The following is a 23,635-nucleotide window of genomic DNA, read 5'->3' on the forward strand; positions in this document are numbered from 1 at the left end:
ACTAGATAAAATGGGAATAACAGGATCAATCAATCAACTTTTAATTAGATAAAAAACTATTTATTTGATAGATATATCCAGGGCAAGATGGAAACGACTATATCGACCAGGTGTAAGGTAGATAACGGAACGCCCCAGGGCAGTGTCATCAGCCCAATACCTTTTTCCATCATGATTAGTGATGTGTACTCAGATATAAGTGCTGATATAGGAAGATCATTATTTGCTGATGATGGGGCTTTATGAAAAAGCGATGAAAACTAAAAAAAAAAATTGTCCAAGAGAAGATGCAATGTGCAATTAGGGTGGTCAAGAAATGTGAATATGCATTGAGATTCATGCATTCATGGGAAAATACTAGAGTAATGATATTTTCTTGGAAAAAGGTAAGAGAGTATCAAAAATGTATGGGGAACAACTAGAGCAGGTAAGCACATTCCGATATCTTGGGTTTTATTTGAAGCTGACCTGGACTGTACATATAAATAAGATGGAGGAAAAATGCTAAATAGTTCTCAATGTAATGAGGTGTCTCAGAGGGTCTGAAGAAGAGCTATGAAGAATATATATAGCACTAATTAGATCAGTTGTATACTATGGGATTATGGTTTACAGAACAAACAGGCTAAATAAATAGAGAGGATACAAAACCAGGGACTGAGACTATGTTGTGGAGCTATTAAGACCTCCCAAAATATAGCTGTTCAAGTGCAGATGGGAGAAATGCCCCTGAACCTCAGATACAAACAATGAGAAATGAAAACAATGGGGAAAAATACTAGAGAACAAAAGGTTATAGCAAGACTAAGAACAGGACTAAATAAAACAATTAATAGGGAAAAATCCATCAGGACAGTGTCAATGTGGTTTTGGGGAGGAATCTGTGGAGCATGTCATCTGTAACTGCCAAAAATATAACACACAGACACAAAACTACAAATGAGCTGAGGGGATGTGGGGTGGAAGAGTTTTACCTGAAGAATTTGTTAAGTATTGGAGAAGGAAAATATAAAATATTTTTTGAGTTTTTAAAAGAAACTGGTTTAATGAAGAAGATTTAACTTTAAGTTAGGTTGTTTGTTTTTATGTATTTCCGCAGGCCAAAAACTCTGAATCATAGAAGAGTAAGACTTTCGCCAGTAAAAGAAACTGTCGCATCTTCATTTCCAGAAATACTCCAGCCCAGTCGGTGGCGGTAATACATCGGTAGGCGGGTTTTCCCATTTTCAACAAACACCAACGAGGAAGACATGTTGACGGCGAAGAGTTAGCTCTCTGGCAGCGGAGGGCCGAGGTGCGTTCGTCAGGCAGAACCTCAAGAGGAACTCAGAGTACACGAGAAGCTTTATGTGTTTCAACACGAAACACCAACATGTCCTCAGCTTTGTATGTCGGCCTTCTCCTTGTTTGCCTTCAAAAAAGTGTTGGTAAGTTATTTTGCTGCCTAATGCTTAAAGCTGTTAATACATTTCACTACGACGCCAACACAGCGCTAAATAAGTGACATGGATATAAAATACAAATAACTGCAGAGTGGTGGATGTGTAACTACTACATGATGACACAACTGCATTCGTTTCGAGCAGCTACATCCTTCTTCAAACGCTACATCCCATTTGAGTCTGAATGTTCAGCTACATTTTTGATGAGGAAGTATGGAAACTGTTGTAATCGTTGTTCTTTTGTCAGACTTTCAAGTCAACGCAAGTTTACGATTAGAGTTAACGTCCGCCAACATTCAGGCCCAATTGCAGAATCTAGCAAAAACTAGAATACACACCCCAAAAATGTTGTCGTCTGACAAGCTCAGAGAATGAGAAAGCACTGGGACATTCTACACCGAGATGATCGTGTGTAAAAAGAGAAAGCAAGTTTTACACTTATGTCGGGCCAAAGCATAATCACAAGAAAAAAGCGTCTCTTTGTATTGAAGTGTTTAGCTACAATGTCAAGGAAGTACATAAAGTAACTAGTGGTTTTAAAGCTGCTCAACTACACATACATGACAGAATTGTACCTTGTTATATGGTGAATCACCCAGGACAATATCATGTCTGCATAAAGCTAAATTGGTGGATTTTTGATTATAACATCTAGATACTCTATCAGTTAAATAGAAATCATCTGCAGTTTCATGAAAACCTGTGCTGGGGAGAATTAGCGTTTGGCAGTGATATGCCTGAATGCTGAGGTCAAGTCAAGTGCGTGTGTGGAGTATGGGCGAATACTACTATGGAAGAGATGTAACTACACACACTTGTTTTTCTTTTATCTTTTGATAATTTCTTCAATTAATCAGCCCCTAAACAGTGATATTGTTGAGGGTTAAAAAGTCAATTCAGGGCTGCAGGGAACCGTCTTTCTCCTAACAAAGAAAAACCCTGCCTCCACAGGGGATGGAGAAGGTTGAATGATAACCAGAAATTGGATGATTTCTTGGTGATTGCCGGAAGTGATTGGGATAATAGGTAGGGTTTGGTGAGGGATTCTAGCTAAGTATCTGCCATCTAAGGCACTCACCTCTCCCGGTTTTGAAAGTGGGGTGAGAGGAATGTTGATCTGCGAAACCAGATTAGGGTCTATAAAGTTCTCGTCGAATCCTGACTCTACCAGGGCCTTGATAGGGAGAGAGAGAGAGTGAATTAGAAAACAGTTTGGCTTCTAACAAATTTCTGGACGGGTCTTCATGAATGGAGGATTGTGTATGGCTCAACAGGGTTCGTCCTCGGACTGATGAGCTTAATCTTTTGGCCGGCTAGGGCACTGAGCCAGGTGTGGCCAGGCTGGCCGCATTAAAGACTTTCCAGTCCTTCCCAGCTGCACGGGCTCCTCAGTGGGTTCGGCTGAGGAATAGCAGGGTAATGTATCAGGTGACGGTGAACAGGGTGGGGGTTTAGAGAGTGAAGCTGGGGTCTGCAGGCCACACTGAATCCATTTATGGATTCAGTATCATCCTTGATAACTCGCTCATCTTAATATTTTCTGCTAGCCTCTGGTAAAATACACTCTGTAACACGAACTCCAACATCGAGTACAGGCACGAGTACATCCGTGCCTATCTGTGATGTGTTTATGTTGGAAGTGAAACTATGTTGCCGGTGTGGACGTTTTTCACACCTGCAAAAGCGACTGGAGGATCACGATTTGCAACAAATGTGCAAAGGTTCCGACAGGGGGAAAATTTTTATCACCACCAATCTCATAAGTCACCTTAATGACTGTCATCGCAACAACAATGTATGGCGAGAATAGAAGGCGCTTGCAGCCAGCAAAGTGAGGGGGAAAAAGGCCAAAGCAAGTGTCAGTGCAGCAGTGCCTATGCAGCAGGTATATGAGAACTGCAGGGAGTTTGCTAAATACAGTCCATAGGCTACACTACATTACATTTCATTTAGCTGACGCTTTTATCCAAAGCGAATTACAATAAGTGCATCAACCATGAAGGTACAAACCCAGAACAACAACAATCAAGAAAGTACAATTTCTTCAAGAAAGCCAAACTACAAAGTGCTATTAAATTGTAACTTTAAACTTTTATTCAAGGTATAGGAAGAGGTGTGTTTTTAGTTTGCGGCGGAAGATGTATCGACGTTCTGCTTTCCTGATGTCAATGGGGAGCTCATTCCACCCTTTAGGAGACAGGACAGTGAACAGTCGTGATTTTGTTTAGTGTTTAGCTCCCAGTGAGGGAGCAACAAGCCGATTGGCTAGGGCAATCAATGACATTATCACGGAAAGTATCGCTCTTGATGACCAGTGAATTTCCGTGGTAGAAGACAAAGGTTTTCGCCAGCTAATGGCACATTTCGAGCCAGCCTGCACTCTGCCAAGTTGCTTCTATTTTTCAGATATGTCCTGCCCTATATGATGTGGTTGCCGCACACATTCATAGTCTGATAGATGCCAATGAGAATATGGGCTATACAAATATAATTTGATTGATTGTAAGTTTTAAAACGGACTTATGGACCTCAGACATCAGTCCAGTGATTATGCTTGGTTTGACGGCTCGATGGCTGGATGATGATTTTGTAGCCGAGGGTTTACTTAATTTATACATTAGTAGAAGAAGGACACGAAATATGTATGGGTGAACCAGGACAACATGTTTCTTCTTTACTCCTCTCTCTCCACAACCCAGCCACTTCTGTTGGTGAGCCTTCACAACAACAGTCCCAACAGACACACTGCTTATGACAGGAAACACAAACCATTTCCACAATAAAGCTAACTAAGCAGAATAGCTTACAATATGAAACGGACATTATTGCATGCACTCGCACACAGCTGCCTGTCAGTTCAATAACAGCCCTCATTCATTACATTTTTTTGTAACTAATTGTGTTTAATAATTGACATTTCTGTTCAGAGTTATTGTCATTGCATTTAATTTATTTTGAGTTTTTATGTGAAACATTTTATATACGATTTATGCTACATGAAGGCCAAAGTATGGAGAAACCTTCCATACTCTCATGCATTAAAAGTACATAAGCTGTCCTCAACCTTTTTCCTTTTCTTTTGTTGAGCATAATATTCCATGTGCTTTTGAAAGTTTTTATCAGGCTTTCAGTTCTATAATAGCCTTTATTTTTGAATGCCCATTATTTTATCTGAATTACTGTTTATTACATTGAAATATCTTATTTGAGATATTTGACATATTTGAGATCAAAATATGTAATTTAAATTCTTTTGAAGGAGAAATTCTTCTCCACATGAAGTTGTTTGAAGTTTTCTCTTAAATTCACGGAAAAACTAAAGAAACACTCAGAACTGAGTCAGAACCAGGGCCGGGTCTAGGCAGGGGCAAGAGGGGGCCTGGTCCCCTCAAATAAATGTTGTGCCCCCTCAAACTAAATCCCAATTTATAATAATAATAATATAATAAAGCACAATGCCCCCTCAAGATTTGTGGCTGCCCCCTCATACATGCCTGTCTAGACCCGGCCCTGGTCAGAACTGTTGTGTTAACAATGGAATATTATTGAATCCATATTTGCCTACTATATTTTGCAAATTTACCCTCATGTTTGGAGCGTAACATGAACTACAGGCTATGGACTTCTTTTCAAGAAATGTGAAATAATTATCGGTAATGGTATCCGCCATGTTAAGCATGTAATTATCGGTTATCGGTGTCGGCCGGAAAAATCCATAAGTTGCATCCCTAATATGAACTGTTTACCACACAAATGAAAAAAGGAGTAGACTTTTCACATTAAGCTGCTAATAGAGTTGATCCAGAGCCTGTGCCAGCAGGTGCCAGCACGGTTTGTGCAGGAGGACACAAATGAGAAGTTCTTCCCTTTCCACGACCACTAGAGCAGAGCCCCCTACAATGTCACATCTGACTTATACCTAGAAGGGAAAGGTAAAACGCCTATTTAACCCAAGAGTTCTTCAGAGCTGCACCAGTTTTCTCCTACCTGGTTCAACACTAAATTTGTCAGTACAGCGAAACTGGGGAGTCAGTTGTTGCCGTTTTTTGTGAACACGTTTTTGTTGTGATCACTAGTAAAGGTATGTAAGTATAGTCACAACAATATTCTCAATACAGAAAAAATGTCCCCTGCAACTTCTTTTACTAGAGATGTGCTTTGAATTTTTTTTCTAACCGATGCAACATTTTATTTCAAACAAGGGACAATTTTTACGGGTGCCAATAGCAGCAAAAAAAAAGGAGATGAGGAGTCGCACATCATCACATACCTGCAGCTCCTATTATCAGAATAAAAATGAACAAATAAACTAAAAGGTCAACACATTGTTTTTCATTAATGACTTTGTAACTACTGCAAAGTCATGGACAAATTGTTCCAATATGGAAATCAGTGTCATTGATTACAAATTCAGAAGATATCACATTTTCAATCATGTCATGACAAATAAAAAGCAGAATATTTTCACATTTTAGAAACAGGAACCAGCAAATGTGTGCCTTTTTGTGTCTGTTCACTTCTGAATCTGTTTTATTTTTTTTACAGAAATTGACTGTATTGCTGTAGCAACTTTGGCAGCAGTTGGACCAGAGCTGGCCCCGCCACGGGACCTGATCATGATCACTTTGAACACCAATTACGCATTAAGCTGGGACTGGGACCAGAATCACACAGAGAGTCATGCTGTCACCTTTACCACACAATATGTTGGGTGAGTCTTACTCAAACATACACATCAGTGATCACCAACCCGTTGATCGCGATCTACTGGTCGATCTCTCAGTCTTCGCTGTCTATCCCCCAACTCTCTGGACTCACTGGCTGTCGTTGCGCCGCATTTCAGTTGTGTGTCGGTTGTTTGTTTGTTTTTTTATTGTGAAATATTTGCAAGAACGGAAGATGCACGGCTTCAAACTGTGTAGTACAGGTATTTATTTGAGTACAAGGGAGTTCCTTCATAAAAGCCAATAATCATATTTGTGGCCATATTCAAATCAAAGCCTATATGTAAAAACTTTGTGCTGCAGTAGCAGCTTCTCTGCAGAACATGATGTGGAACTGAGAAGCTACATATTGTGCATTGTAAATATGAATTGATATTCATAGAAAAATTGCAAAACTGCCTCTCTTTGTGTATATTTATTTCTTGTACATTCAGCCTTTAATGCAAATTGCAAAAAATAATGAATATGACCATCCTAACTGGGATTTTTGGAAGATATCAGGGTGGTAGATCTCGGGTTACGTTTGGAATTAAAAAGTGATCTTGGCCTGGAAAAGGTTGGTGTCCACTGCTGTACCTCAAATATAAAGAAGAGAGACAGCAATTGTCAGCCAAGAAACAAGTTGGTTGTGACTAGCTTGATCTCAAATAATGTTGGCCGGTAATGCCAGTATCGTAAGTTCTTCGAAGTTCGAACCAAGAAAATGGTGTCACTGTACTCTGTGTTGTTATTGTTAAGCGTCTGAATGTGTGATAAAGTTCTGCTTAATAGTTTATAGCTGTATCATAAATATGATTTACTCTTTACATGTTCATTACATCCAACATGAATGTAAGTAGAAAGTTTTTGTAAAGCGGTTGGATAGACTCAATATTCATAATTTAAAAAATACTTAATTTCACTAGATAATTTTTCAAATAACCGAGGAATTTTGGTCAAGTTTTCCTTTAGCATTTCACTTTAACTTGCTTCCAGGCTACAACGTGAGCTGTGAGTTGCTCTACATCATATCAAGACTAACATTAGCTTACGGAGCCATGAATAAATTAAAGAAGAATATTATATATATATGTTATCTGGAACTGTTGGACAGTGAACCGAGGTGCAAACACAGACAGGGAAACAGGAGTAGGTGAAAGGTATTTATTGCCAGGCTGCAGTGTGGGGAGCCAGGAGCTTTAGGCTGAGGCAGGAATGATGGGGTTAAAGGTGAAAGGTCCAGACGGTTATTCAGAGAGCAGGGACCGGAGCTAGAACAGGAGGAGCTGGAGAAGGGAAATGGAGAATAGTATGAGGATCAGATAACAAGGGCTAAATGCTAAATAGCAAACACAAGTACCGATATATGGCTTGAAGCGTAGCAACAGTAACTGGTATCAGAGACTATGATCTTGCAGCATGGAGCTGGTAAGGCTGAGTTTAGCTGGTGAGGCTCTGTTCTGACTCCGGTGCACCTGCAGGCAATCACCCACATAGGGAGAACAACTCAGGGAATGGTAGCAGGTTAGTAGAACCCAGAACAAGAGGTAGAGGGCATGGTAGAAGAAGTCCGAGGGGCAGATGTAACAATATATATAATATATATATATATATTATTTTGGTTATGATACAAGGTGTAAAGGGTTTGTTTTTTGGGGGTTTACTTTTTTTTTTATCAAATTAATTTGGCAGAGGCTAGGTCACATAGGATATGGGCCAGATTGTAGTTATATAAAATGAGGCCAAACTGACACTTGTAATCAAAGTACAAATAATAATGAACATTCAACCAGAAAACTATTGTTGTGCCTCAATGACTGTCTATCTACCACAATATAGCCTTATTAATAGTTGATTGACATGTTCATTACAATGGTTTTCAACTAATTCTTAACTGAAACCTAACCTGCATTGTTAATAATTGCATTCTTAAGAGCAGTTAATGATTTATGTTGAGCAAAAATTTGTTTTTTGATTAGTTAGGGAGAAATATTTGTCATTATTCAAAGCCTCCCACCACACGTTCCATCAAACAAAAAAGTGCAAAGTGCTTAAACAATAGCCTTTTTAAGTAATACAATGGATCAACACATGACAAAAATAACTACAAATTAAAGCCCTCAAAAAGCCAATTCATTTGCCTGAATAATAATAATAAAAAAATGTGGAATATGGCCAAAATGGCCACAATGCAAAATAGCAGGCTTCCTGTTGTGTTTTCCAATTGCACCTAAATACATTTTTTGTTTGTCTGGTCATGATACACCTGTGTGTCGAGTTTTGTGAAGATCGGTCAATGTGAACACGTTCCAGGGGTCTCGGGGGCACCGTTGAGCCATTTTGCGATGCCCATTGAAAATTCCTTCAGAATATGTAAATTTTCACCACTTTCTAACTTTCTGCAAATTTTGGTAATAAGTTCAGCATGTTAAAGCCCTCAAAAAGCCAATTAATTTGCCTGAATAATAATAATAAAAAATAACCAGTTCTGAGAGAGAGAGAGACGTAACCTTTGCAAGACATAAAGTTTCCTTTGATCTAGGAAGACTGAAATCAAAGGATTCATGGTCCATGTATGTCCGCGTTACAGAACATCGTGTTTTAATGGCGTGTAATCAAACTTTGACACCACGCCACGGTCACACCGTGTGATTAAAAAAAAATCTGTCAGTCAGTTTGTATCTCCATCTTGTTGTGATGACACTCATCTCAATTTGAAGTTGATCCGATGAAAACCCTGGTACAAGTGTATCAAAGAAAAAATTTGGAATATGGCCAAACTGGCCACTAAATGCAAAATAGCAGGCTTCCTGTTGTGTTTTTCCAATTGCACCAAGAGACTTTTTTGTTTGTCTGGTCATGATACACCTTTTATATCGATTTTTGTGAAGATAGGTCAATGGGAACACCTTCCGGGGGTCTCGGGCTGTCTCGGGGGGCACCGTTGAGCCATTTTGCGACGCCCATTGAAAATTCCTTCAGAATACGTAAATTTTCACCACTTTCTAACTTTCTGCAAATTTTGGTAAGAAGTTGAGCATGTTAAAGCCCTCAAAAAGCCAATTCATTTGCCTGAATAATAATAATAATAATAATCATTACAATTTAGGGTCTCACCAGACACCTTTGATGTCTGTGCTCGGGCCCTAATAACACAACTTCCCACTCTGATCCTGAACATTGCTACCCAGGGGTAATAGAGCCTTCTACGTATAGAGGAGATAAGTGGTCTCCAAATCCTTTCTAATTCCTCCGGTCTGTCCTTATATATGATTATATTAGATTTTTCTCTGGGAGACCATGTGACTCAGCCCTGGAACGTGATCAAGCCAATGTCATTTCTGATTAGTGCAGACAATCAGAACTATGGTGAGTCAAGGGTGCCGACACAACCATGGAGCCATGCACAGGTTCTCTATGTTCGCTTAGAGTGTTCATTTGGGTCTGTTCATACATGTTTGGACCATAACAAAGCCCTGTCAGTAATTTGCTCCTCCCTGTGTGTCTATTAATAATGATTAAGCACTCCTTATGTTTCTTCCAATTTGTTCTAATAAAGGATGTCTACCTCAAAATGGCTGGTGTTTTAAGTTACCATAAGTGATGCCCGAATATGTGTTTGCTCATCTCCTCAGGAAGTATAAGCTGGAGTCCCAGAAGACGAGTCCAAACTGGTCCCCGGCATGTGAGGCAAAGTCACGCAGGTCATGTGATCTTACAATGCGCGGCCTGCACTACCTGGGCATTTATGTGCTTCGTGTTCGAGCCAATGCAAATGGGCATCACTCCAAATGGGTGCAATTGGAATTCTGCCCTGATAAAAATGGTAAGAGAGAAGGGATGAAATGAAGACAAGTGAATGAAGAGGGGAATGAGATAATGAAACACTTCCTCTAAATGTTTTGGCAGCTTACAGGAAAGAGTGTATGGCAGCATGTAACCTTAGATAGTACACCACAGACCATCAAAATGAAAAAAACATTCTTTGGTAGACAGAGAAGATTGAACCACAAAGAGATGTTGATAGAGCCATGCACCACATTTCTTAGAACGGAGCCTTGGTGTGTTGTGATCAGTCTCAAAACACGCCAAACTATCAAAACAACAGTGTAGAGTTCAGTAGTAATCATGCAAGGAGTCTAGGTAAAGTCTGTTCACTCTGGGTGTTGAATAGTAACTCAGTAAAAGCACTGTAATCAATTAATATTTTATATGCATTTAGCAAGTTAAGAGCAATGTCTTTTCTTTAGTTTAAATTGGTATTTTTCTTTATGGTATTCTACTTACTTTTATCTAGTATTGGAATTATTTAGAAACTTCATTGTGAATTTGTTTACTGATATCTATCACTTTTGGTCCCTTAAAGAGGGGGGGTGCAACGTATAAAATGTGTTGTAATTCCTACACCGTTCACCTGATTTGGATGTAAATAGCCTCAAATTAAAGCTTAAAATCTGGACTTAAAGCACATCTATTTTTTTATTCAAAATCCATTGTGGTGGTGTACAGAGCCAAAATGATGAAAATTGTGTCAATGTACAAATATTTATGGACCTAACTAAATGATGGATTGGAAATGGATTCAATTATCGAAAATACCAGTTAATTGTATAATTATCAGTTGTAATCAATGCTTATCACCCTACATTTCTGTGGTTAGAATTTATAAAAGAGGTTCCATTTATTTATGTATTTATTTTAAATTAATAAATACTTTGTTTGTGCTTTGAGGAAAGAACACATACAGTATGACAGACCTTAATCTATTCACTCCTGGATCTCATCCTGTGTCTCAGCTGCTCTGGGCCCTCCTGCCAAAGTGGACCTTGCACCTGCTGGAAGTGACCTCGATGTTTTCATCTCTGAACCATTGACAAGCATCAACACCTCCATGAAGGAACATCTTTCAGAAATGTACTACCACATCCTCTACTGGGAACATCCTGAAGACTCAAAGGTAGGCAGCTCATCCTTCTGACATACAACCATGTGAACAATATTCGTTCTTGTCTTTGAGACCTCTGGCACATGCTAATACCACCTACCTATTTCATCATATTTCAAGTAATTTGTCTGCCTGATCGTACAAATTTTAATAATTATTGTAAAGGAGAATTAGGAATTAAGAATTAACATTCACTTTGGTTCACACAACGCAGGATTTAAACTGACAGAATAACCACAAATGTAAAGCATGCAGAAAATGTATGATAATGAAACATATAATTTAACTTCATTATATTTGTGTTTGCACAAACGTCTATTGCATCAGATTTTATTTATGAGCATTGAAAATCAAAATTTAAGTTTGCCAGAACTCAATTAGTCTAATCTGCACGCTGTGGTTCTGTTAAACATATCAGAAGTAGGTGGGGAAAATCTCACTTGTCTACATGTTTATTTAGTACTAAGTATCTTATATATCAACTCTGCATTCATCATGACCTAATATAGTTTTCTGTGTTTCTTGTTGACAAGGAGCAGATAGCAAACAGGACGATGTATTAAAACAAGGCCAATTATAAATCAAACAAATAGGGGATTATCTTTAATACAGACCTGCCTGCCTCAAATAACAGGATGTTACCTTTTTCACTTTAGGTAAAGAAAGGCCCTGTACACTGTTTAAGGAAGTACTTTAATAAAGTAAAGTTAGTTTATTGATTTTGATTTGTAATCTTCACACGTAGCAGAGATGTTTCCTGTCTGTGCTTAGAGTACAACATGAGAAAGAGTGACTTGACTTCATGTCTGGTGCCATTATTTCCTGCTAGCTCCTTTCGCATTAAAGCATTTAGCAGGTCTGTCTTAAAACTGGTTTGACGAGGAGGAACCATATTATTACAATGCATTCTAAAATAACCCATAACTTGCTCAGATCTTAAGAGTTGGTCAGATCATTTGCTTTAAGGACAGATTGCATGCTAAATATTATACAATGGAAGCTTCAGTCTCTAATTTAGGAGAAGATTGTTATTGAAATCCTCAAATTTAATCATTTATTTGTGGAAAATTATTGTTTCAAAGCCAGTTTGTCAAGGCATGATAAAAACAATTTGCATGGTATTGATTGGCTATAAATGGGTAGACTATTTAGATCTGGGTAGAGGTAATTTTTTGAAGTTATACCCAATTTACACCTGTAATTAAATGTAGGGCTAAATACAAATTTACCATCATCCCCATATCAACATACCCTATGTGGGTTGCACAAGACTCCTTGTCTGCCATAAATGTTATTCCATGTGCCATGCATTCATTCTCCGATGTCAATACAGTATATTTGGCCATCAGATGGAGCCCTACCGCCCTAGATAATTCAGTTCAATTCAATTCAATTTTGTTTGTATAGCTCCAAATCATAAAATACATTATCTCAAAACACGTTACATAGAAGGTCAAGACCTTCAAATTTATAGAGAAGCCCAACAGTTCCCACAATGAGCAAGCACATTGGCGACTGTGGAGAGAAAAAACTCCTTCATTTACTGGAAGAAACCTCTGGCAGAACCAGACTGAGTGTGGGCAGCCATCTGCCTCGACCGGTTGGGGTGAGCAGGGAAAAATTAGGAGAAGAGGAGAGTTGGGTAGAAAAGAGGAGAAAGTGAGAGAGGAGAGAGAGACCAGGAACACTTGTGCACCATCAGGTTTCATCAGACTTGTGATTAGCTATGATGAAAACAATAAGAGTGTAAATATGCTATTGATTATTGATAATAGCAGCAACAATTCATATAATAATTAATTAATAATAGGTATTATTGTTAATAATATGAATAATAATAAATTGTTTTCCTGCAGCTCTGGAGTCAGAGATACCTGCAAAGAGAGAAAGAGACTATGGGAGGAAAAGACACATAGACGCATAAGTGAATGCGGTGAGGGGCAGTCTAGACCTATAGCAGCATAACTAAGGGATGGTTCATCATGACTCACCTGATCCAGCCCTAACTATAGATAGGCTTTATCAAAAAGGAAAGTTTTAAGTTTAACCTTAACTGTAGAGATGGTGTCTGCCTCCCGAGCCCAGAGGAGTGCTGGTGAGCTGGTTCCACAAGAGATGAGCCTGGTAGCTGAAGGCTCTACCTCCCATTCAACTATTACTGATTCTAGGAACCACAAGATAACCTGTAGTTTGGGAGTGAAGTGATCTATTTGGATAATATGATGTTATGAGCTCCTTGATATATGAAGGGGCTTGATTGTTAAGGGCTTTATATGTGAGGAGCAGTTTTTTGAATTATATTCAGAATTTTAGAAGAAGCTAATGCAGACAAGCTAAGACAGGAGTAATATGATCTCTCCTTCTAGTTCCTTTCAGCACTCGTGCTGCAGCATTTTGTACCAACTGAAGGTTTTCACAGACTTACTGTGACATCCTGATAATAAAGAATTAAAGTAATCAAGTCTATAGGTAACAAATGCATGGATGAGTTTCTCAGCATCCTTCTAACACAGGATGTTCCTAATTTTCCCAATATTGCGCAGTTGGAAGAAAGCTGTCAATCAATCAATCAAATTTTATTTGCATAGCCCATATTCACAAAACACAATTTGTCTCATAGGGCTGTAACATTGTGAGACATCCTCTGTCCTTAACCCTCAACTATAGTAAGGAAAAACTACTTAAAAAAAAAACGTTTAGCAGGGTAAAAATGCGTTGAGTGTCAAGTGTAGGAAAACATCATAAAGATAAGGTTTTAGCAGCAATGATGAGGGTAAACATTTTGAAGGATAACTTCAATACTATATGTCAAGCAGTCCTGCTGCAATCATAGTCTATAGTCAGCAGCCAGCAAGATCACGATCCACCATCAAGATCGGATGCCAATGTAGTCCACAGTCATTGTCCACTGCCGCCAGTTAGGATCCATCATCAGCTGCCACCTTGGTCGTGGTCCACCACCATTATCTGACGCCAACGCGACAAAGGATCCACCATTCACTCTACAATCAGCCGGCACGACATAGAATCCACCACACTGGATCCACCACCGCGACCACCGACACGCAATCCACAAATAGCAATCCATGATGATGTGGCCACAGCTGCGGCCCTGGATCTGCGGGCAATAAGGCACAGGGACTCCGGGGAAGGAGTCAAGTCAGAAACATGTATTGATGTGATATGCATTATTTTGATGTGATAAGGAGGGAGAAGAGGAAGGAGAAGCTGGAAAGAGAAGCTCCGTGTGTCATGTGTCATAAATTCCCTTTGCACCATCAGGTCTTTTTGCCTTGTAATCATGATACAATGATACAGGCCGAACTTGAGGGTGCATTGAGGCTCAAGGTAAATCTGACTGGCTACTAGTTTGTATGGCAGTACTATGAAAGCCATGTGCCCCATTCAGTAGATCAGACATCAATACCTCTATGCCTTTTTGAACTAAACGTTTCCTATTTTAGAACAAAGGTTAAGTTACACTCTGCCGCCCTTATTAATGCATACCGCCAGTTGGTGTTATCAACCTTCTAGACCTATAGCAGCATAACTAAGAGCAGGTATAAGACAAGCCTGAACCAGCTCTAACTATACGCTGTATCAAAAAGGAAGGTTTTAAGCCTACTTTTAAACGTACAATTGGTGTCTGCTTCCCGAAATGAAAGCGAGAATTTATTCCACAGGAGAGGGGCTTGATGGCTGAAAGCTCTGGCTCCTAGTCTACTTTAAGAGACTTTAGGGACGCCAAGTAAGCCTGAATTCTGGGAGCGGAGTGCATTAGTGGGTTGATAAGGTACTAACATCTCTTTAAGGTAAGAAGGCGCCATATTATTAAGGGCCTTGAAGTTGAGGAGGAGAATTTTAAATTCTATTCTTGATTTAACTGGAATCAGTGTAGCGACGCTAATACTGGAGAAATGTGCTCTCCTCTCTTGGTTGTCGTCAGGACACGTGCTGCGGCATTTTGGACAAGCTGCAGAGTCTTTAACTGCTTACTGCTGGAACCTGATAATAATGAATTACAATAGTCCAGTCTGGATGTAACAAAGGCGTGCACTAGTTTTTCTGCATCTTTTTGCGAAGGATATGTTTGATTTGAGATATTACGCAAGTGGAAAAAGGCCGTCCTAGAAATTAGTTTTAAGTGAAAATTAAAGGACAAATCAGGATCGAAGATCACTCCCAAGTTCGTGACTATCATTGGAAGCAAGGGCAATGTCGTCTATTGCAGCTATATCATTAGATAATGTATCTCTATATATATATTAAAGTATACATATATGAACATGAAAAACACAACAACAGTGTGAAGGAAATGGAGAAATAGTTCAATGGTTAATGCAGAGTGCAAATATGCTTTAATAAATATGGAAAGATGTCACAGGATACTTTATATACATGAGTTAGGTGGAATATATATATTTTTTTTTTCCTGCAGACCTGACTGAATAGAGAATTTCAAGCTGCCTCGTCTCCTGACAAAATTCTAGTACATTGGAAACTGCTAGTGATCATGTTTTCCCCAGTCCAAATTGATGTCTATAAATTGTTTCAATAAAACCATGTTGATGGAATTGGAAATAATGCAGTTTCAAAATAGGCTACTCAGTGTATGTGTACTATGTTAGCATTGAAACCAAGGCAGAAAGACTTTAACACTGTATACTTAAGCATTTGTTTATTTATCCATGTCATATTGTCTTCGCATTATTCAACAACATTATTGCATATCACATTTTTTCTCAATTTTGTGCAGCCTTTTAAAAATGTTTTTCAAATTCTATTCAGCTTATCAAATATACACTTGGTATTAATCCTCGTCACCAGTGTCCACATTTAGATCTGTTGGGAATCTAATAGCACTTTCAAGCTCATGTTACATCTTCTTCTTCTTTGTGCTGCTCCGAAAAAAGATCAAGAAGAATAACAGAATATGGTAGCCATCAGTGCCGCTACATTATTAGGTTTTCTTGCTTTTCGCGTACCGACACCAACTCAGCTGACGTCTCTGACCCTCTACAGTTTAAATGTCTGTTTGTTTGAAATTACCTCCACAATATCACACCTCAACAAGCACTCACACACAAAAACAGTTCGACACATCTGTAAACTGTAAAGACTGGTTTAAAACAACAGAATTTGTTGACTTAGGCAGGGCTCCAGACTAAGTTTTTACATTGGTGGATTTAGGTGCACCAGAGCATACTTAAGGTGCACCTACAATATTATATTGCAATTATACCCTTTCAAAGAGCAATGAACTTTAAATTCTTAAGAATATTCAGTCCGACATTTTAATTACAATTATAAATGTTTGAAAAATCCTAAATAAATAAAACACAAACAAAATAAACCACACACAACCAAAGTAATAAATATAATCATTTAATATATGAATGTAAAGAGGGTGGGATTGTTATTATTTGGATGGGCTTCTAGTTCATGTATTGCATTAGGTTAGTATGTTAGTGTTTCTTCTAGGAACTTGTGTGTGTGTGTGTCTGCTGGTCTGTCACTCTTCACACACAAACTGACAATCACATTTATTTATTTATTATTAATCGATGATGTCATATCATGAATCCGGATGGTTCCTGTCACTAAACACTGATATACTAGCTATGCTTATTGTGTTGTGTGTGTTATGTGTGCACTAAATGTTGGTTTCATGTGTTTAAATAACACATACTCATAATAACATAGCGTTGGTACTGTTCAGATCCTAATAACTTATTAGTGATTAGTGTTGGTGTTAATGTTAAAGTGTAAAATGAGCACAGGTCAGCAGGAGTATGGAGGGAGGACACCGAGTCAAGAGACTCTGATGAGATAAATTATATCAATTTCATAGAAATTAACAAAATCATCACTTCAGTACGTACAGGAGCGCCATTACTGGAACAAATACTGTGTAAAAGTGATATTTTGATTTTCATCTACCAGAGGAATTTTTTATAATTTCTTTGACCTTATTATCTATCACCTCCTTCCCGACATCACATCACAGATCATGTTGAGATCAGATAATGTTGTTGTGTCATGGCTTAATTAAATTAAAGAGTAAAGTTTGATTAACCTGTCCCATGTGTCCCTCAGGCCTTAAGAACCCAGACGTTAAGCAGCGAGGCCAAACTGGTGACTTTGCCAGGCCTAAAGGCTTGGACGTTGTACTGTGTGAGCATCCAGTCATGCAACGACTTCTACAACAAGAGCAGTAGCTTCACTTCGCCCCAGTGTATGCAAACTGAAGGTAACTGAGCAACACAATCTCTAATAGACCTAGGGGGACTGAACTATTGAATCATCTGTTGATATGAGTGATTAAGAATGTATGTCCAGGGTCACTGCTAGCCATTTGGGTGCCCTGTTTACTATTACTTTGACAAAACTTCAAACTGTCCATAATCACAGCATTTGTCAGGGGTCAACAAATTTTAAAAAAATGTGACAAAGGACACAAATGTTTCAGTGCGATATCAGGCTCGCATGCATATTTAGCTTTACAAACAAATTTACAATTAACTTTGACCAGAGATACAACCAACTTTTCTGTAACTGGATTATAATGAAATGCATGTGATAATATAGCCAATAATCTTGAAGAGTGTCCCTCTTAGCATCAGTCTGACATTTAGACAGGAAAAATTTGAATGGGTCTATGGCTGGGTAATATAATAACCCATACAAAAAAAGATTCTGTGAAAAAGCGCAAAGAAGTCAATAGTGTTCACCATTATGTCACAAACCAACATGGCAACGTGCACAGCCCACTGTCTCACAATAGAGGAACAGCTGATCTGTGTATTGCTGTTAAAAGAGAAATGTCCACCGTTTGTCTGTGTTGAAGAGCTGCTGCATCACATCGAGCCATTCATAACGTATGGAGGGACCCACAGCAAGCAGCTAGGGCACGCAGTAGGGAAAAGGTCATGTTGTTAACAACATCACACACCAGCCCAAGACGTGGGCTCGACAGCAGGATTCAGCTTATTCCGCTGGTTTTTCTTCACTGCAGCAGGAAAACAGCATACTCGACTTGCGGCAAAGCGTGTAATCTGTTTTTTCCTTGAATTAATCTTTTGTCCGTCTGCAGGCAGCAGTCAGCTGATGTTGTGCAGCTGTATACTAAATCCAGAAATGTATTTGGTGAATCAAAACACTTTCTTTATTCTACAGTTTGGCTTCAAATCTTTGGGCAAAGGGTCCCGTTTTAGTAACCAAGTCAGCTCTTAATTATAGCAGATAAATCTGTAGTTGTACTAGTAGAGCAATATAGTCTATGTAAAAGAAAAATTTTAAAGAGTTCAATTCTCTTATGGCCGAGGGGTAAAAGCTGTTTTTCAGTCTGTTTGTCCGTGTTTTTATTCACCTGAAGCGTCTGCCAGAGGGCAGCAGGCCAAACAGATGATGTCCAGAGTGGAAAGGGTCCTTCACTATGCTGGCCGCTCTGCTGTGGCATATCTGCAGCAGCATTGCAAATTTGTCCTGAGATCCAATCACTGAAACCACATTCAAAGGTAGTCTGGAAAGTATGTGGCCACATTCTTTTCATTGTGTGTCCTGGGCCACATATTGTATGAAGGTCTCTTCTTCGTCTTCGAAGGAAATTGATAAAAAAATGTCTTCATAGCAGAGCTGTGGAGTTATTCATTCAGTTGTTCTTAACTCCACTTGCTCTCTTTCTCTCAGACCAAGATACACATACATACGCACACACAAAGATTGGCACTGGAGACATCCGTAAACAACATAATTTGGTCTTCGTTAACACGAATGACATGCGTGATAATTTGAACATAGAGCAGGGAAGTGAGAACTTTTGCAGCTTTGATGTGGATTCTTTTCATTTCCCCCCTTTCACTAACGATAATTGTGGTTTTTGATAGGACAGAAGTTTTTGATTTAATGTCATTAGAAAAACTGTAGAAACCCTGTGTGAGTGATTCACTGCTTTTGTTTCTGCACTTTAACAGGTAATACTCCATGGTGGCAGATCATCCTGTACTTCGTGGGCTCTCTGGTGATCTTCTTCCTTGTCATGCTGTTCATACTCTACGGCCCCTTTTGGTGCTACAAAACACTCAAGGCAACGTTGTACCCCTCCAACCAGTTGCCTCCACATTTCAAGGAAGTACGTAAGGGGTGACAGCATGCAATTGTCTGAATTATCTCAATGCTGCAGGGCTATACAACTTCAATATCAAGTGGGCTAAATAGAAAAATCACTGTGGGTTTGTGCAATTGGTTGCATTCCATCCCGAGAAAGTACAAGGTGTTTAACATTTGAACTATTTAAAAGAATTTGAATTAAAAAATTAAGAATGATTATTCACATTATATGATTTTGGTGAATTTGACATGAAAACTAAAGTACAGTTTCTAAGTTTCTTCTTTCTACTGCTGTTGCTCTTTCTGCAGGTATTTTTGTTAGAGATCGACAGGGAAGGGGCTTGTTGTTTAAGACAGTAGATTTAAGTTTACAAAGGTTAAACCAGATTCATGTCAGACTAATATAATCACTCAGACTACAGACAGACAGCTTTCATTTTAGCTTCTCCTTAAATATTTGCTATTATGTGAACCAGTGCAGTGTCTCCTCTGATTGCCATTTGTGTGAGCACACAAGCACGATCCAATTCGCACATGAGTGCATGTACCTGGCTGCCTTGGTCGTATTATATTACACTTCGCACACATGCCAGCATGATTTCCAGCCAGTCTTGCAGGCCACAAAAAAATTCCAAAGGGCAAGGCCCACAGGCCGCTTGTTTAATAGTCATGCATTACAGCTTTGGCTGAATGCATACAGGAGGCAAATCAAGTTTGTGTTCATAATTCTGATATTTACGGTAAAATAACCTTTATATTCACAAAGTTTTGTTAGTAGTTCATAAAAGAACATAGGGCTAATATATAAATCTAGCCGCTCACCAAGTTTTTTTCCAGAGTGTCTCATCTCAGTCTCTCTTCTCTTTTCCTCCCCTTTGCCCCCCCTCCAGTATATCTATGACTCTCCTGGTTCTGACATTCCTCGCCTCCTCACTCCGGGTTCAGAATCAGAGCTGCTGTGTGATAATGTGATCATTTGTGCTGAGCCAACAGCCCTGGAAATCCACATATTTCGTCCTGATGGCATGGCAGCTCCTCCATCAGACCTGAAGTCAGATACCAGGTAGATTTTAATCTATGCTACATCTGCTCACATTTTCCATTGATATTTACAACGTGTATTTGATAGGAATGTAGACATTATATTCTGGTATTTGTATTGTTTAATTTTTTTACCAGTATTGCTGAAAACTAATACAACTTTAGAGAAAAAACAACAAATTACTAAATATACCTTATCCTTGACGGTTCCAGTGGAAGACACAGTCGTCAGGGCAGCAGCAGCAGCAGTGGAGACTCTGGAGTTTATTCTACTGGGGGAACCTCCAACCTGTCACAGCTCAACAGCAGTCAAACCTGCACAGGAACTGAAGACCTGGAGCAGGTAAAGATGCAGGAAATGACTCCAGGGCTCGAGACACAACTTCTGATAGCAGATGAGGGCATTGTAGACATGTGTGTCTGAACATATGCATTGAAAAATATATTTGTTTCGAAGAAACATAAAGCAAGGATGATGTTAAGGAAACTGGAGGTTTGTGGATAATGACAGTGTGGCTTTTTGTTCCTGTAAAAACAATTTCTAGAAAAAACAAGGTCACGAATGACTCACACAAGGAAGAAAACTGTTGACCTATCATTCACCATCTCACTTTCCAAGAAGGAAGTGTGTTGTTAAACTAAAAAGAAACTACTTCAGTGTTTGTGTAGCTCTCTTTAAAATTGCGTTTGAAGATCCAGTTCCTTCAGTGACCTAAATTTGGCACCAACCAGGAGTACTGTTAGTGCTCATCTTCAGCAGCCAATGTCTTAATCCTGATTTTATTCTGTGAGGGGTTGACATGTCGCTGAAATATGACTGTCTGAGGGATTTAGTGTATATTTGTTTCAGTCTGCATTAATAATGTTTTTGAGTGTAAAATCAAATCATGCTCCCTCCAAACATTGAGTTTCTACATGTATCCATGTAAATATATTGTATGCCTGGGCAGTGCTGGTCATTGTCACTACTGACACAATGATATTTAAAATGGTTCGGTTGTTAAACATTTTGATAAAATGTCTCGTAATCAAGGTAGTTATCAGTCCATCCATAAAAGATCCTCTTAATAGTTATGTTTGTTTCTAAAACAATTAGTTAAAGATAATTAGGTTTTATTTGGTGTGCTTGTGATGTGGATCTGAGAAAAGCTTAAACACAATTTAATTACATTTATGATTCTAATAGGATCTTGGTGCCATTTCAGTTTCGCTTGTTCTGAAAAGAGATTTTTTTTGTCATATTTGCATATAACTTGAATAAAATATTATTTCTACTTCTGCTGTTTTCATGTTTTGTGTGTATTTTTTAGGTTTTTATGGAGAAACCTGGTTCAGTTAGTTATAAATGTTACCTTACTTGTTTTTCCATATCACTTAATCCATGACTTTACATTCAACTAAGATCAAAAGAACCTGAGCAATTTTTTTGTGAAATAGGTTCATCGTTGTTGCTGAATTTCCTCTGCATTGTCTGAACATATTTTCTTTGTTGATATTGTGTCTAAGCCTCTTGTGAAGCTGTGAATCTACAGCAGCCATGTTAATGGACAATCAAAGATAATGAAATAAAACACCCCAAAGCGAAACCTCTGTGCCTAAATTAGTGACTTTTCTGCATGCTGATTCTCTCTCTCTCTCTCTCAGGCACGCACTTACACAAGACTGCAACAATGTTTAGCCTCAGTAGGGCTGCAACTATTGACTCTTCTTTTTCAATTTATCTGTCGATAAATTTCCTGATTCATAATTTAGTCTCTAAAATGTCCGTTTTTGGAAAATGCCCATCATTAGTAGATTATCAAAATACAGTAGTTGTTTTTGTGTGATTGATGAATGAGTCATTGCACCTCTGTACCTGTCACGTTTTTCATGGTGATTAAATATTTTTTTATGTCAGTTTTCCCATAGTCACATCCTTTAATTGTTGACTGTCTCCATCTCAGTTTAGTGTGTAATAACCAAATATACATGACTTTGATTGAATATTTAATTTGCGACACCCTAACTGTACCAGATTGTGTGTCAGACTTTGAAAAACATAATATTTTAGGAAATATTACAGCACTGGCTGAATTATCACCCTCGATTTAAGCATGTATTTTCCCCCTTATCCTATTTAATCTCACATTAATTTAGCAGTGAAGTAGTATGTTTTTTTTGTATTTAGAACAAAACAATTATATTTATTTATACAAAAAAGACAAAGCAAGTGTAAGAACATAAATATATATGAGGGCAGAGGATGTCACACCTTGTTAAAGCCCTAAGAGACTTATTGTAATTTGTGAATATGGACTATACAAATAAAATTTGATAGATTGATTGATTGATATACTGCACTAGATACACAGTCAGGAATAAGTGGTGCTGTGCCTCCATAAAGTGGATCTTTATCGCCGGGTTGGGACTCTACGGGTCGAGTGGCGGCAAGGCCGAGTACACGGTCAAAATCGATAATATAGATGACATAAAAAAGAAATGTGTAAAACATAGTCAATTAGCTCCGTGGTATAATTCCAAGACACATGAGTTGAAACAAATATCAAGAAAATTAGAAAGGAAGTGGCGCTCCAGCAACAGTGTTGAAAATCTCCTAGACTGGAAGAGTAGTGTTAAAGAATAAAAAAAGGCTCTCCACAAAGCAAGAGCTGCCTATTATTCAAAACTAATAGAAGAGAATAAAAACAACCCAAGGTTTCTCTTCAGCACTGTAGCCAGGCTGACAGTCACACCTCCAACGAACCCAGTATTCCTCGATCCCTAAATAGCAATATCTTTATGACCTTTTTTAATGATAAAATTCTAACTATTAGAAATAAAATCAACCATCTCCTGCCCTCAATTGGCACTAATACCCTCCCAACAACAGAGATCTCAGAAACAGCTGAGAATCCTTCCCATTACTTAGACAGCTTCTCTCTGATAACCCGTGACCAGTTTACCAAAATAATCTCAGGTTCTAAACCAACAACCTGTATCTTAGATCCGATTCCAACTAAATTACTTAAAGAAATTCTGCCCCTAATAGATAGTTCGCTTCTTAACACAATCAATCTGTCATTATCATCAGGTTATGTACCACAGTCTTTTAAAATAGCTGTAATCAAACCCCTACTCAAAAAACCCACCATAGACCCAGAGGTTTTAGCAAATTACAGGCCAATATCTAATCTCCCCTTCCTGTCTAAAATCTTAGAAAAAGTTGTAGACAATCAGCTGTGTGAGTTCCTCCAGGAAAATAATATATATGAAGACTTTCAGTCTGGGTTTAGAACCAATCACAGCACAGAGACAGCCCTGGCAAAAGTCACTAATGACCTTCTAATAGCTTCAGATCAGGGACTTGTGTCTGTCCTCGTTCTGTTAGATCTCAGTGCAGCATTCGACACAATTGA

At 38.6% G+C, this 23,635-nt stretch overlaps 1 protein-coding gene across 1 annotated transcript; it reads left to right on the forward strand.

Annotated features, from left to right (window-relative positions):
• The first annotated feature begins 1,174 nt into the window (after positions 1-1,174).
• Positions 1,175-21,826, forward strand: LOC133021567 (interferon alpha/beta receptor 1b-like). The gene is made up of 8 exons (XM_061088473.1): positions 1,175-1,427; positions 5,988-6,153; positions 9,781-9,971; positions 10,942-11,102; positions 17,187-17,340; positions 19,064-19,221; positions 20,090-20,262; positions 20,454-21,826. Exons 1-8 carry the CDS (start codon positions 1,373-1,375, stop codon positions 20,662-20,664), a joined length of 1,269 nt encoding a protein of 422 aa, XP_060944456.1. The 5' UTR covers positions 1,175-1,372; the 3' UTR covers positions 20,665-21,826.
• The last annotated feature ends 1,809 nt before the right edge of the window (positions 21,827-23,635 follow it).

The sequence above is a fragment of the Limanda limanda genome, chromosome 16 (genome assembly GCF_963576545.1).
Source record: "Limanda limanda chromosome 16, fLimLim1.1, whole genome shotgun sequence".
NCBI lineage: Eukaryota > Metazoa > Chordata > Actinopteri > Pleuronectiformes > Pleuronectidae > Limanda > Limanda limanda.